The sequence below is a fragment of the Solanum verrucosum genome, unplaced genomic scaffold (assembly GCF_900185275.1).
Source record: "Solanum verrucosum unplaced genomic scaffold, falcon-dt-bn FXZP01000040.1, whole genome shotgun sequence".
Classification (NCBI taxonomy): domain Eukaryota; kingdom Viridiplantae; phylum Streptophyta; class Magnoliopsida; order Solanales; family Solanaceae; genus Solanum; species Solanum verrucosum.
The window spans coordinates 4,180,066-4,194,874 of record NW_026020323.1 but is presented as its reverse complement, the minus strand read 5'-3'; the positions used below and the strand labels follow the sequence as shown (position 1 = coordinate 4,194,874).

The following is a 14,809-nucleotide window of genomic DNA, read 5'->3' as shown; positions in this document are numbered from 1 at the left end:
TATACCGGGATAGAACCGGGACGGACCAGAATGGACCGGAACGGAACGGAACGGGATAAACGGGACGGCACATATAGCTATTTCAAAAAATAATTATTTTTTTTGAGTAATTTTGAATTACGAAAATTCGAATGTTTTTTTTATTTTTCTAAGTTATACTAGTTTATAGTATTTAAGTTTTAAAATTTATAATAATTTTACTTAAGTTTATTTTAAAGATTTTTTTTTTTAATTTTTACGTATATAAGTTGTAAGTTAAGTTTAATAAAGTTTTTTTTTTAGTTTTTGAGCTTATGTAGTTATGTTATAAGTTTTAAAGATTTGAATCTTTTGAAGTTTATAAGTTATTAAGTTATACTTATAACTTGTAAGTTAAATAACTTAAGTTTGTAATTTAAAAAAAATTAAATAAACAAAAAAGAAATGCTAATAAAAGTAAATAATGACAAAAATATTATTTTTTATTTTAATTAAAAATGATTTACCGGTACCGGACCGGACCAGAACGGAACCGGAATGGACCGGGATGAACCGGTACCGGTATACCGGTACCAAATCATGGCACCGTTCCGTTCCGTGTACCGGTTCAATGTATCCCATCCCGTCCCGAATACTACCGGACCGGAACGGACCGGAATGGTACCGGTACAACCCGTTCCGGTGCCCAGCCTTAGATATGATGACAACAAATCTGGTAAAAAATAAGATTGCGTGGAGAAGAAGAACGACTGTAGCTCGAGAAAGAATGAGAATTTACTTTCATGGTGGTTATGACTGCGACTGCGGTGGCGGAAAGTTGATGGCAATGGTGGTTTAGTTGAGTCAAAAAGAAGAGGAGATGATAGTTTAAATAAATAAAAAATTCTTTTTAACTAAATGAACGTCTTTCACACACTTCTCGTGCACGTGTTAAACATATATTGCCATGTCAGCTAATTTTTTTAAAGATACATATTTATTGAAGTGTAGGGATTCAATAAGTAAAGATTGAATTGAAGTGTCTAAATGAAATATACGAATAACTTTAAGAGACTGCTTATTATGTTTGGATCATTGTTACCCATTGTATTGTATCGTTACTATACCTACAATATTTGTTTTGATTGTTACTTAAAATGTATTGTATTGTATTGGTAAATTCCGTTGTTACGTAACAATGAAAAACCCCATTTTATGGAACAACCAATTTGATGTGTTTCCATTGTTACTTAATTTCTTTTTTCAATTATATCTTTACATAATATTTCATAATACTATTTTACCCTTTACCTTATATTATTTAATTCTAGTCGAACCTCCTACCCTAGAATAACTAAGGACATTTTAGTAAATTTATAAATTACAATACAATACGATACAGTCAAACCAAACAATAAACATGTTATTAAACAACAACAACAATACAGTCTAGCCAAACATTATATCTATCATATAATACAGTACAATACAATACAATACAATACATTATGAAATAATGGGTAACACTTATCCAAACAGAGTGTAAGCCTTTTAAATATAGATATCTACTGTACGAAGCAAACAATTAAACATTATGGGTAAAAATTAAATAGTCCGGTTTCATATAATCACTCTTTGTTTCTCTAGACTAGTCATTGTGAGGGTTTACAGAAAAAAATGCAAGGGGTTTTGAAGGCTCACCAACTTGCTAGGGTTTTGAGACGCTCGTCCTCTCCCATTTTGCTCTACTCAGTGTCGCGTGTTTTATCTCCTTGTATCCTTGAAGATATTCAATCTTCTTCTCAATGGCGTGGTTACTTTAACTCTGGTAATATTCCATCTTCACTTTGGGTTTTTCCTTTAATCCTATATCTATTAAACAAGGCTGTTTTTCTTCTGCAATTTGATATATTCTGGAAGAGAAAACACGGAAAAATGGCAACTTGATTATGTTTTCTGCGTTTGGTGTATCTAGTGATTTGCTGGAAAATTGGGCGACCCCCATAATCTTTTTGGGAAATCTACACCATTGGTATAAAAATTTAGAATGCTATTTAAAGATTTTCCAACTAACCTGATTTTGCACTTGAATGCTAGTAAAGTTGCTGTTTTTTCCAGCTTAAAAAATGACAGATTTGACTTACCGGTATCCTAACATCAGTATTCTGAATAAACAGGTACGATTTATGGAAATTATATGAAAAAAGAATGCAATCTTCAGAGAAATGTATGTCGGTGTCAGAAATGCTCTGTGATGCTCAGGGCTTCATTTTCTACGGAAGCAGGGACAGCTGAAAATAGTGTCACAGGTGATAGTTGTCTTCTGTTTGGTTTTGAGTGGTTTGATTTAATTTCTTTCTGAATCATAGTTTTACAGCAGAGTCTGTGAAGGAATTGTATGACAAGATACTGAAGTCTGTCGTGGATCAAAGAAGTGCTCCGCCCAATGCCTGGTTGTGGTCCCTAATACAAAGTTGTGCGAACCGTGAAGATGCTAATCTTTTATTTGACATATTGCAGAGACTTCGGATATTTGTTAGTCTTTTTTTCTTCGTAATAACTTATGAATATGAGGTCCTTGCTGATTTGCACATCTAATGGTAAGTAGCACGTGGTGTATGTTTGAGTGCAGAGACTTTCTAATCTCCGTATCCATGAAAACTTCAACTGTGCTCTCTGCCAGGAAATTACTAAGGCATGTGTACGTGTTGGTGCCGTTGATTTGGGTATGATATCAGATGTATCTTTATTGCTCAAATCTTTTGTTATGTTCACAAGAATGGCAAACCTATTTGAGACTTCTCTTTTGCTATTTCTTCTGTATTTAAGCTTATTTAATAGTTGCCATCTTTTGTAGTGCAAACTTGTTAATATCTATAAAGAAGGTAGTCTTTTGGACTGAAACCAGAAATGCATCTCATCTTGTTGCTTTGGCTCTGCTACACTTGCTCATCCCAGCTAAATAAACAATAAGTTTGTCAACTTCTGGTTAAAATCTCCATATTTTTGTGTGTGAGAAATTTCAGGTAGGAATACACTTAAACATGTTCAGTTTTTAAGTTCATTTTGTGGTTATAAAACTTTCAAAGGGAAAGATTGACCATCTTTGGATTGTAATTCCTGCTGGGATGACATGTAAGTTATCCCAGGGGTCATCTTTATGGATTTTTTTTAAGCAGAAGTTAAATCTTTCAAAAGACAAATAACTTAGTAGGTCCATAAATGAGATAAAAAGAGCACTAGAATTATTACATGTATTTGATTATTTTATTGGTATATGAATGGACTGATGGGTTGTTAAACTGAATTTTCAAGTATTTGTGTTAACCAAAAGCTTGTTGAGAATGTTAAAGCTTCACCTTGTATACAGGTAAGAAGGTGTTGTGGAAGCATAGTGTATATGGACTGACTCCTAACATTGGATCTGCGCACCATTTACTGGTAATTTGGGTTCAACTTCGGCTTCAAGATGTATTATATGTGTATAATGATTATGCCATTTTTAAAAAAATGGTTTTGTATGACTGCAGTTATTTGCTAAACAGCATAATGATGTTAAACTCTTGGTAGAAATTATGAATCTGGTGAAGAAAAATGACTTGATCCTGCAGCCTGGAACTGCAGATATAGTCTTCAGGTACAAATCCAATATAAACCATTTCCGAATATCTCCTCCTCTTTGTGCTTTTTTTCTCTTTTTTAATTAATTTTGTGGTGCTCCTATCTTTTTGTTTGAAAATGTAATTTTGTGGCACTCCCATTGTTCTTTACCAGCATAGTTTTTCTATATTTGTGTAATATGAGGACCATAATATCTGGGAAATTGTCAAATATCATTTTTTTACTGACTATACACATAATTAATCATGTCTTGAAGTCCCTAGAGATTAGCTCAATTGGCAAAGTTTGACAAATTGGTGTAAACAAGAGTTGGGGGATATAGTAGTACTAGTTGACTTCATAGGTAACTTGCAAAGTTCTTCTACTTTTGCAGTCCTCTTGGAGTAATTCCCATACTTTTGATGGGTGTAAGATTCTTCCTCATCATTTCTTGGATGGTGAGTTTTTTTGTGAAAGTTTCCCTTTGTGTCTTAGGGTCTCAAGTTTGAGCTCTGGGCCAGGAGAACTAAATCCAGCTTTTAAGTGGAGAAGGGTAGAGGGGCGGGCCCATCATCCTTAAGTTCCGGAGGCTGCGGATGGCCCAAAGGGCTAGCTCCAGACAGATTTCTTCGTCATTTAAAAAAAATCATCTCTTGAACACACTGAGAGGAAGTAGGAAACCTTAGGCTTATAGAGGTTTGTGTCTACTGCTTTGCAGAAAAAGATTGATTTCTATTTGATGTTGGTGCTTAATTTTTAAATTCTGATGGTCTGTTAATTAACATTAACATTATCTGTGCTATAACGTTCATGGTTTTATCCTTTTTGTTGAGGTCGAGCAAATTCTGGAATTTCATATTATATTGCATTTGGTTTCAGTTGGATTGCACCTATGGAGTGATAGAGACAAAAGTACCTTCTCTACTTCATTAAAAATCATGAGAGCATAATAAAATTGTGCTTTTCGAGATCAAGTAGGATAGTCCTCAATTTTTGCATACTTCAGAGTTGGCCCTAACTTCCGTCCTAGAGTTTTGTGCTGATAGGATGGTAGATATACAAATTGTTCCGAAGCATGATTTATCAATAGATGTGGTCTTATATAAGGGTCATGCAGTAACTGACTTTTGGTATGCTAGGGCATGCATCACACTAAATAATGTTTTAATAGCTAAAGTAAATATTGCTCTACAAAGAAGATTCAATTTCTTATTTGGAGACAAGTAGTGTGCTCAAGTGATTTTATTTTGGTCTTCAGTGATGAAAGATGAATCCTACAGACATACAGGCATGTAGATGCTTTCTTCTACTTGTTTTGATCATAACATGTATGTTGGGCAATTAAAGGGTAATTTCCTATTTAATGACGTGGTGGTATAATCTAATTTTTTGCTGAAATTTTGTAGATATTTTTTTTGAGAAGGTACCATTTGTGTTTATTGACAAGTCAGTACATGGGTAGTACATGGGTTGCACTGAAACCATGTATATCTTGATAACGCCCAACAATGTGGTCTAGTGGTAATTGAGGTTGGTTGAGAACCATGGCATCTCAAGTTCAAATCTCACTTGTGGTAAAAACACTTGGTGATTTGTTCCCATCTATCATTCCTTGGTGGACACAGTGTTATCAAAAGCAAAAATCTCTGAAGTCAGTTGGGTCTTTAAGCGCAAAGTGCAAATAAAATGTGAGCTTTAATGAAAAAAGGTGCTATGGGAGAAAAAAATGCAATTATATATGTTACTAATAATTATAAGCATGAATGACAAATATATGAACAATGAAATTGATTTTTTACGATAAAGTGAAATATCAATTGTTTAGTGTCGCCTCTTTGGAAGAGGCTCATTGGCAAGGGAAGGTATGCCTAAGAACCTTGATGATGACATTGAAGCACACATTAAGCGAGGTGAAGCGTTCAACATATTTTGAGCCTTGCTTCAGGGCTTAAATGCGCCTTTGACAACACTGGGTGGACAGAGTTACCGGTACCTATGCTAGTGGGAGGTAGTAGGTACTTTGTGGAATTAGTCTAGGTTTGTAAGCTGAGTAACAACAGTTGGGGATGGAAAACAGCGTGTCGCAGTGCAGTTGCAGGCCAAACTCACTAAGACTCCAAATTGCACCGAATCGCGTAGATGAAAATTCTGTTTTCACCTCGCCCACTTAATTTTTTTTCTTTTTTTCAACTGAGTTTGATAATAAAAATGAAATTCATAAAATTCTTTTTTATCATTGTCTCTTGAAAAAGTCAAACCCATCAATTTAAAGTTGTGTCTGCCCCTGCTTACAATATACTGTAATTTTACCTATTATAGTAGGCTATCTATTTTATTTTTAGATAATTATCTATAACATAATTATTTGAAGTGATTTAATAGTGCAAATTCTTCTTAACGGTGTCAATATTTTTGAGATAAAGGTAACTGTGTATTCTCAAAAGGCTCATCATCTAACAAATGATGAGCATAGGTCACTTGCAATCTCATCAGAGCATATCAAACTATCCTATGGGAGATCACAAATTGCCTATGAAGTCAGCAAAAAGTTCTATATCCCCCATCATATCTTGTTTATACCAAAAAAGACTAAGACAATTCATTCTAATTTTCTGGATGTTGTTTCTCTTCTCCACAAAGCATCTTCCGTTCCTTTCTTTCCATAGGGACCACCAAATGCAGGCTGGGATTAACTCCCACCAATCTTCATTAGACTCCCTTCTTCCTATCTCCTTTCAGCTATAAAGCAAATCCTTAGCGGACTTTGGAACTACCCAGCATACACCAAGAAGACCAAAAAACATGTTCCATAGACTTGTAGCTACTTTGCAATGAAGGAATACGTGACTATTAACTTCTGCATATTGATCACACATAAAGCATCTTGAGCATATCTGTCTGCCTTTCTTCTGAAGCACTTTATGTGTTAAGCAGGCCCTTTTGCACACTAACCAAGCAAAACATGAGGTTCGTCTGATTAGGTAAAACAGTGTCTAAATTACATTTGTTTGGATAGCTTCGTCTGAAGTCAGCTTTTGCATCAGATTTCCTTTGCATCAGTACCGGCAAACACCTGATGATTATTTTGAAAAGATAAAAAGAATGGTGGGATATTACAGTCTATATTCCCAACCCGCAAACCCGCCCCTCTTAATGTTTTTTAAAGATATTTAAACCCAGTCCTCCCCGCAAGCGTTGTAATCCGCCCCTCCACTCCCCATAAGCGCTGTAACCCACCTCGCCCCCTCCTCATCACATCCCTAACAACAGTCTGAAATTGTGAGGAAGCTGCAACTTTTTGACATAGAAACAGAACACATGGAGCTTAATGATGAAGCAATGCTACTAAAAGCTGAACATTCCATGGAATCGGAGGAAATTGCCAAATTTTGGGAGATCACATTGCGGCCGAAATTGAGGTGATTAAGGGTTGAGCACAGTGATAAAAACACCAAGTTTTTCCATAAGCCAACTAACACACACAAAAGTTACGATTACATAGAGAAGGTGGAATCTTATGGAATAGTTTTAAAAGAAGAGCGAATAAACAATGAAATCTTGAGGTTTTATGAGCCCCCTCAATAGTGCCTCAGTTCATTGGAGACCTGCATGAACATATGAGGATATATTTTAGAGGAGGAAAGTCAGTGGATGAAAAGTCCCTTTGACCAAGCAGAGATCTTGGGGTGATCAAAGATTGCAACGGAGACAAAGCGTTGGGACCGGATGGTTTCAAAATGGAATTTTACGAAAGTTGGGGTTCTATCAAGTTCAATCTTGTCAGAGCCCTCAGTCATTTTCACACTCAAGGCAAGTTCGAAAAAGCCTCAATGTTTGCTACATTGCTTTAATCCCAAAGAACAGGGCCAAGAATTTAAAGTACTATAGCTGATAAGTTTAATTGGAAGTTTTTACAAAGTGCTCTTAAGCTATGTTGGGCCTTCCTCGTGGTGTTAAAGCAAAAGCAGTAGCAATTTGGGATGATATCTTGGAGAAGTGTGAGAAAAAGTTGCTTTGTTTGAAGTGAAAGTATCTCTCGCTTGGTGGAAGGCTAGTTCTAATTAATAGCGTACTGGGTTCATTGCCTACTTATACTATGTCCCTATTTTCCTTACCTGTTTTTGTGGTCAAAAGACTGTATGAACTGTGAAGGGACTTCTTGTGGCAAGGGAATAGAAGCATTCAACTTGGTAAGATGAGAGAAAGTCGTTACGGATAGGAGAGTAGGGGGCCTTGGAGAAAAGAATTTGTTGACTCAGAATTCCAGTTTACTGCACAAATGTCTTTGGAAGTTTAGTCAGGAGGAGGCATTATTATGGAGAGCAATTATTGCAGTAAAATATGGGCGCCTTAACTCATGGACCACCAAACAATCGTATCATCATCGCCCCTATGGCTCCTGGAGACATTAGAGAACATTGGGATTTCTTTCATTCCAATTCCTTTCTAAACACTGAAATGGAATAAGGATTTTTTTCTGGAGAGGTCTTTGCCTTGGACATTCAACCTAAATGGAGCAGCACCCCGTTCTTTTCAGCATTCCACAAATCTAGGATGTTACTATCTCTGACTTTTGGAATGGACATGGCTGGAATTTTAATTTTGGTCATGGTTCCAATGACTGGGAACTGAGCAGTGTGTTTTTATTGCTGTTACAGCTGCAAAGATGCATTCTTTTAACATCCAAAACTGATTTTATTCTGTGTAAAGGTGATTCAAAAGGGAGGCTCACTGTTAGAGGTTGCTATCAGTACTTAAGCAACTCCAGTGCATCCATCCCTGATTGGCCTTGAAGTGCATTTGAATAAAACAAAGTCCCTTTGAAGGTGGAGTGCTTCACATGACTGGTGGTTCATGGAGAGCATCTGGAAGGAATGAACTGCTAGAATCTTTGAAAGCAATCTGAATCTGTAATTAGCATTAAATACAAATGCATTTCTCTTCTATATTTTTGGTGAAACATGGCAGTTGTAAATGACACACAGGCCATGATAGACTTTTTGATCTCATTACACTACATGTAGTGGTCTATCTTGCTCGGACTCTTAAAATAATGTCTGAGGGGGTGCGTGTTGGATCCTTAAAAGGTAGTTAATTTTTGAAGAATCCGACATGGGTGCGGCATCATTTTTGGAGAGTCTGAGCAGCATAGGTAGTGATGCTACCTCCTGTACATAAATTGCTACATGTTCTTGATGCTGGATATCACTGAACTTCCCTTTAATGATAGGGAAAAAAAGTAAGCAGTTTTATTATTGCTATGTCAACGTCTGAACTCCAAGCTGCTGCTTAAGTTTTCCTTATAAACTCCATTCTTTCTAAAAGTATCTCTTTACTTGTTGTAATGGTTTACTGCAGCATTTGCTCCCAAACTGATAATTGGGATTTGATATGCAAGTATGGTAAAAGGTTTGTCAAGGCAGGAGTGAAGCTACGGAAGACTTCCTTCGACACTTGGATGGAGTTTGCCTCAAAAATAGGTACTAGTTCTTTCTTTTCTCCTATTTAGAACTTTTCTAAAGATGACCAATCAAAAAAAGAACTTTTCAAAAGAGATAGAACTTTATGTCGCAATCTTCTAATTTGTTGCTCGAGTACGATAGTGGTTGATGGTAAGTTTCATAATAGAACCAAGTAATAGGGTGAATTTCTTAGTGGCTTCAGTTGTTATGGATAATAGTTTCCATACGAACACTAAAGCTTACTGCATCTTTGGCACACTAATGTTGACTGCATTTGCTTCTCTGCAGGAGATGTGGATGCTTTGTGGAAAATTGAGAAGATACGATCAGAAATCGTGAAGGAACATACTCTTGGAAGTGGACTTTCATGTGCTAAGGTAATTTGTTTTCTTAGTTCTGATTTATTTTTATTTTCTTTACCTGCCTCCTTATCTTGTTTCAGCTCAGAACTGAATTACCTTGAAGGGGATAAAAATTTGTAGCATATAGCCTACTGGAGAAGTGGTTTAAAAAATATCGAGGTCTTGATGGTAGACTTATAGACACATCTTTTTGTGGTTTCTTGCATTTAACACCATAGTCATTACCTGCCGAAAGAATGTGTGTCTGGATCACTCTGATCTGAATAGTAGCACCTTCTCTTTTCCATCTTCTTAAATTCAACTGAAGTAGGCAGCAATTGTTATGTAACAAACTTGCTGATATAAGGGCCAGCTATCAAGTTCAATACATGGTTGATCTACAGTGCTAGAGAAGTATTTCCCCACTGAGCCTTTGTAGGTTTTGACAGCCTCAGAGTGGGTTGGATAATGGTAAAATGCAGCATCAATGTAAAAGATTATTGGGGAACTCCTTTAACATTGATTAGAAAATTGACTAGTTGATTGGTTTCTATTTCTTGACGATGATTATGAAACTCCTGTCTGCTTTCTAATTGCTTGGAAGTGCAACATGATGAACCTGCACCTACTATTTAACATCTTTTGCTTTCGGCAAATCTAATCCAAGCACTGGAGAGAGGGACAGATGTGGTCTTGAGCTCTACATTAACAAGATTTGGTTTTGTTTGTAGGGTTTCCTAATTGACCACAAACCTGAAGATGCTGCTGCCGTCATTCATTTACTCAATCAGGTTGCTCCCAGTTTTTGCTTGTTCTAACCTTTTGGAGTCTTTTATTTTATTGTTTTATGGAGAGGTGTTATAAAACATGAGTATTGCTTGTGCAATAGTAAGGATATTTTAATTTTAAGTGGAGCTTTGCATATAGTTATCTCTTAGACAACTAGAATGGACTAATGCTTAAGTGCTCAAACGGTTGTCCATTGTATTGCCCAATGGAGAACGTGCGATATTGACTTCAGCAATTTGATAAATTACTGAAAATTCATGGTGACCCCCCATAATCATGTTGTACATCTTCTTCTTCTTTTTTTGGATAATTGATCATGTACCTCCACTTTTGAATAGGCTTTTTAATATCAGTGACCATCTCAATTATCAACAGCTTCCAAATGTTGATTTCTTGAATGTTCATAAATTGACCAACTGATACATTAATCATGTAGCATGCACCTGATGGTCAGAGAGAGCAAATATATCAATTCTATATGAATTGCCAGATATTAATTTCTTCAAAGTTCATTCAATCTTCCTTGCTATTCTGATCTTCCAAACATTGCGGTATCTTATGATATGTGATTAAGGACTGTTGTTATTAAACAACTTTACCCTTTTTTTTAAAAAAAAGAAGACAATGTTTGGCTCAATGAAAGGGAGGGTAGCCCCCCCCCCCCCTCCCCATCTCCCAGGGTTAGCTCAATTGGCTAAGGTTGAGGAACTTGTGTCTTAGTCACAAGTTCGAGTCCAACGCCTATTTAAGTTGAGAAGGGTAGAGAGGCAGACCCGTCATTTCCGAGTTTCAAAGGTTGCGGTTGGCCCAAAAGGTTGGTTCTAGATGGATTTCTCAGTCATTAAAAAAAAATGGGGGAGGCAAAGGGAAGAAAGGGGTTTTTGTATGCTTCTGTTCTCCCTGTTGAAGGTTTATAGGTCCCTGATTTTGGTGCATTCCATCCAGTTACACGGGCTCTTATTAAACTAATGAAGCAGTTAGACATGTCATTTCCATATTTGCTTAACTGAACAAGATAAATGTACTTACTCCATCCCTTCAGCAGGTCTTTGCAATTAGACCTTTGTGCAAGGGTAATCAAGAATGGCATAGATTATTATTTTTTGCAATGTTTGGTCCTTGTTGCATTTCATGTATATGTATCCTTTGAGCCATACACTCAAAGTGCTGATGTTAATTGCAGACTGTACCTGATTCGAGAAGGCAAAAATTCATGGCTGAACTTCAAAAGCTAGTTGCGGACTGGCCTTTGGAGGTGATAAAGCGACAAAAGGATGAGAGGAGGAAGGTTAGCTGTTTTTTTTTTTTATAATTTTGAACTTACTAGTATATTATTTTGAGAATTATTACCTTTTTTGGGAGTTTCTCTGTAATGATTTAGTGCTGACGTAGGACGTGGGAGTTTTATTTGTTCGTATTTATGGGTTACCCTTTGGATCTTAGTTAGCCTCTATAGAGTTTCCTTTTTTATTCTGATCCCATATACTGGTTCTGATTTCTTCAAAACATGGCATAGGTGTCATCTTGTGCTGTTAAGTGCGTGTTCAATTGTATGTATTTTTTATGTTCTCTCCTCAAACCCATGTTCTTTACACTACACCAGGCATTAGATTATAAGAGAAGTGCTTGTATCTTAGGTCTTTTCTTAGTAGAGCAATATATATAGGGAAAGTTACTGGTTGGAATATTGATTATCTTTGCAAATTTCAAATGTGTAGTTCGAAGACATCTAACCTGCATAGGAAGAAGTTTATACAAATACAATCTCCCTACTCATAGATAGATTAGAACCCAGGACTTCAACTTAGCCCTTTTAACAATAGATATTGAGCCTAGGAATTCTCCCAATGGTGACGTTATTCAAGAAGCCTTGGATAACATGGGTACTCATATTATCTGTCACGCAATCAATTTTTTTTATCCATATCAAATATGGGTGGTTGGAATTTTTATCCACTATTTGTTTACCCGTTTTCAATCCCCATGTCCGTTCCAACTTGTTTACTTACCAGCACTATCTGTAATTGTATGGGACCAATCTTTAATTGCTTAAAGTGCTTCAATTAGACAACTCTGAAAACAGTTGGAATAGTAGATTGATTTGCCTATCAGTTGAACATTCCTCTCCACCAAAAACAACCTGACATTGAATTCAAACCATAAAGGCACCACCTGACATTCTAAGCAAACGGAGCTCACCAGGCTGTGCTGAATATGATGTATTGTCACAGTAAATTAAATAGTATGAAGTGTTGACTGGGAGCTTTAGGTTATTTAGGACTCTTAAGGGTAGGGTTTGTAGATTATTTAGAAGGCTATTTAGGTCTTTCAATTTTTTAGGTTGAGGTTCAGTCTTTTATAATAATATATATATACAATATAGATAGATATAAGGTCACTGTATGATTATGCTTATGAATATTGTCTTTGCTGGTAACATTTCCAGGAGTTGGCTGCAACACTACAACATGATATTCCTGCCATGCTCAGTGCCTTGTCAAATATGGGCTTGAAGTTGGATGTAAATGTGGAAGATCTGACGAGAAGAGAAGGCATCTTATCTTGATTTTGGTGAATAAACATCAAACATCATATTATCCATTTACTGCATAATTTTGAGAAGCAGCCATCTCTGTTTACTGCCTTCATGAGCATCTGCACATGTTTCAGTCTTCGCAGGTGCGACACAAGCCTCAGTGGCTTGAAGGTAGCCTCAGAATACTGCCATTACTAGTTAGCTTGAGTGAGGATTCTTCTGAATCCGAAACATTGAATTACCATTCTCATTAGTTGACGTTGGTAGTTTCATTCTGAATCGTGTTTGGATTGGGGGGTGCGGGTGATTCAGTTGGTTCAAATTCCTTTTTTCCCATTTTTGGTCCTCTTTGATATAGATGGATCTGACTGCAGATAGAGATGGTAACCCTGAAGCAGTCGGAAGATATGTTTGAAATCTCAGATATCTTTATCTTTACACAGTTCAGGAGCTATTTTGCTTTGGAAAACACGAGTACCCCTGCAATAAAATAGAAGCAGCTCTGTGGTATGTTTGTTTTTAATCAACAGTGAGTCGTAGACTGAACTTTTTAGTTATATTTAAAGGTGTTAGACATCTTTCTATGTTTTCCCCATTGTTTTTCGAGGAAATTGGATAAGCAAAACTTAACATCCAAGAATTACTTGAACTAAGGAGTAAGGATCAAGTTTACCCTCCCGACTCTAGTGGCCTTAATGTTCCCGCAGAGTTCAATTTATGTTCTTTCAAATTCTTGAAGTGTATTTCCATCTCCAGCCATTAAACAGCTAACTTTAGTTTCTTCTTATGTCCATAATATTCTCATTTTTTTGTAATCATAAATCATTATCAAAGTAAAACAACCATGATGAAAGGGGAATTCAACTACAAGATTATGAATAGGTGAGCAATTGGAGGTAATTCCAATGAAATAAGCACAGGCACGAGCTGCCTTTATATTGAGATAATGACTAAATCCCAATTTCACGGGTTAGAGTGTGCTTATCCATGCGAAAATGCAAAAAAAATTGGTTTCTATACTTTGAGATACGCTAATGAAGTTTTAATCTTGTAGTTAGCAAGGAGTAATTTTTTTTTAAAAAAAAAAAGATGCACCACAAAAAGCCTTACTTCAAATTCTGTGCAAGTGTATGCGTGTTCAAGTTGTATGTAATTATTTCCTTTTGGAAAAAGGGTAAAATATCATCAAACCATATTAAATTGCACAAAAATGTCCTCTCTTACTAGTTTGATTCAAAAGTGTTTTTCGCCGTTACTTTTGGGTTAAAAGTGTTCTTTTGTAATAAGCACTGTTTCTTTTCTTTTAAATTCAACTTTTTAATAAAAATATTTTAATTCATTACTAGTAATTTTTATATATATAAGATCACAATAATGCATCATTAATTTTTATTTAGATAATGATAAATTTTTATTTTTTGAATTGAAAAATGATAAATATTTGCCAATATGATCCTAGGTTTTAAAATAAGAAATAATAATAAGAATGCATGTCATAAAACACATAATTTTGAGGGAGTTATTGTCAACCTTTTTATTCGAGGACAATGAAAGGTTTAGTGCGCGCATGTGTGTGTGTTGATATTGAGTGAATTTACACATTTTTTAGTTGTATTTTACTCACATTTAAGTAATTTTTAGGTTGATACTTTATGTTTTCACTCAATTACATAATTTTGAGCTTATGGATGATGTGTTGTATAAAGCTAAAAGTGAAAAAAGCGAGCTAGGACACAGACTTGTTCATATATATATATATACTCCAATGGCGATTGGTGACAAACTATGATCCCACTTTATATATACTAGGGTACTTCAATATCTCACTTTGATGCATTGTGCTAGTTCATGAATTTTCCTGACTATAAATCATTGGTCTGCCATGAAACGGGGGTATCTTCAACATACATACCAAGACATGATCTTGCAATTTTATTAGGGAAGCATAGATGACCGTAAGTGCATGAGTGATTTTGCAAATTTATTAGGCCCTCCCCAAAAAAGAAGAAACAAAGTTTAATATATGATGATCAGTGACCTCCTTGGTTGTCTTTTCAAAAGAACATCAAAATTTAAGCAAAAGGTTACGAAATCATATGATCCATTCGAAATCCTTCAATCAC

At 35.8% G+C, this 14,809-nt stretch overlaps 1 protein-coding gene across 1 annotated transcript; it reads left to right on the top strand.

Moving 5' to 3' along the window:
* The first annotated feature begins 1,574 nt into the window (after window positions 1-1,574).
* LOC125835598 (uncharacterized) lies at window positions 1,575-13,258 on the top strand. The gene is made up of 11 exons (XM_049514716.1): window positions 1,575-1,786; window positions 2,136-2,267; window positions 2,339-2,493; window positions 2,591-2,684; window positions 3,329-3,399; window positions 3,489-3,595; window positions 8,917-9,038; window positions 9,309-9,397; window positions 10,093-10,152; window positions 11,334-11,438; window positions 12,597-13,258. Exons 1-11 carry the CDS (start codon window positions 1,636-1,638, stop codon window positions 12,714-12,716), a joined length of 1,206 nt encoding a protein of 401 aa, XP_049370673.1. The 5' UTR covers window positions 1,575-1,635; the 3' UTR covers window positions 12,717-13,258.
* The last annotated feature ends 1,551 nt before the right edge of the window (window positions 13,259-14,809 follow it).

Excerpts from the sequence above, each read along its gene's own strand:
- LOC125835598 (XM_049514716.1), top strand. The coding sequence starts at position 1,636 with ATGCAAGGGGTTTTGAAGGCTCACCAACTTGCTAGGGTTTTGAGACGC. Across the intron at positions 9,039-9,308 it reads GGAGTTTGCCTCAAAAATAG|GAGATGTGGATGCTTTGTGG; the intron begins GTACTAGTTCTT and ends GCTTCTCTGCAG. Across the intron at positions 10,153-11,333 it reads TCATTCATTTACTCAATCAG|ACTGTACCTGATTCGAGAAG; the intron begins GTTGCTCCCAGT and ends TGTTAATTGCAG.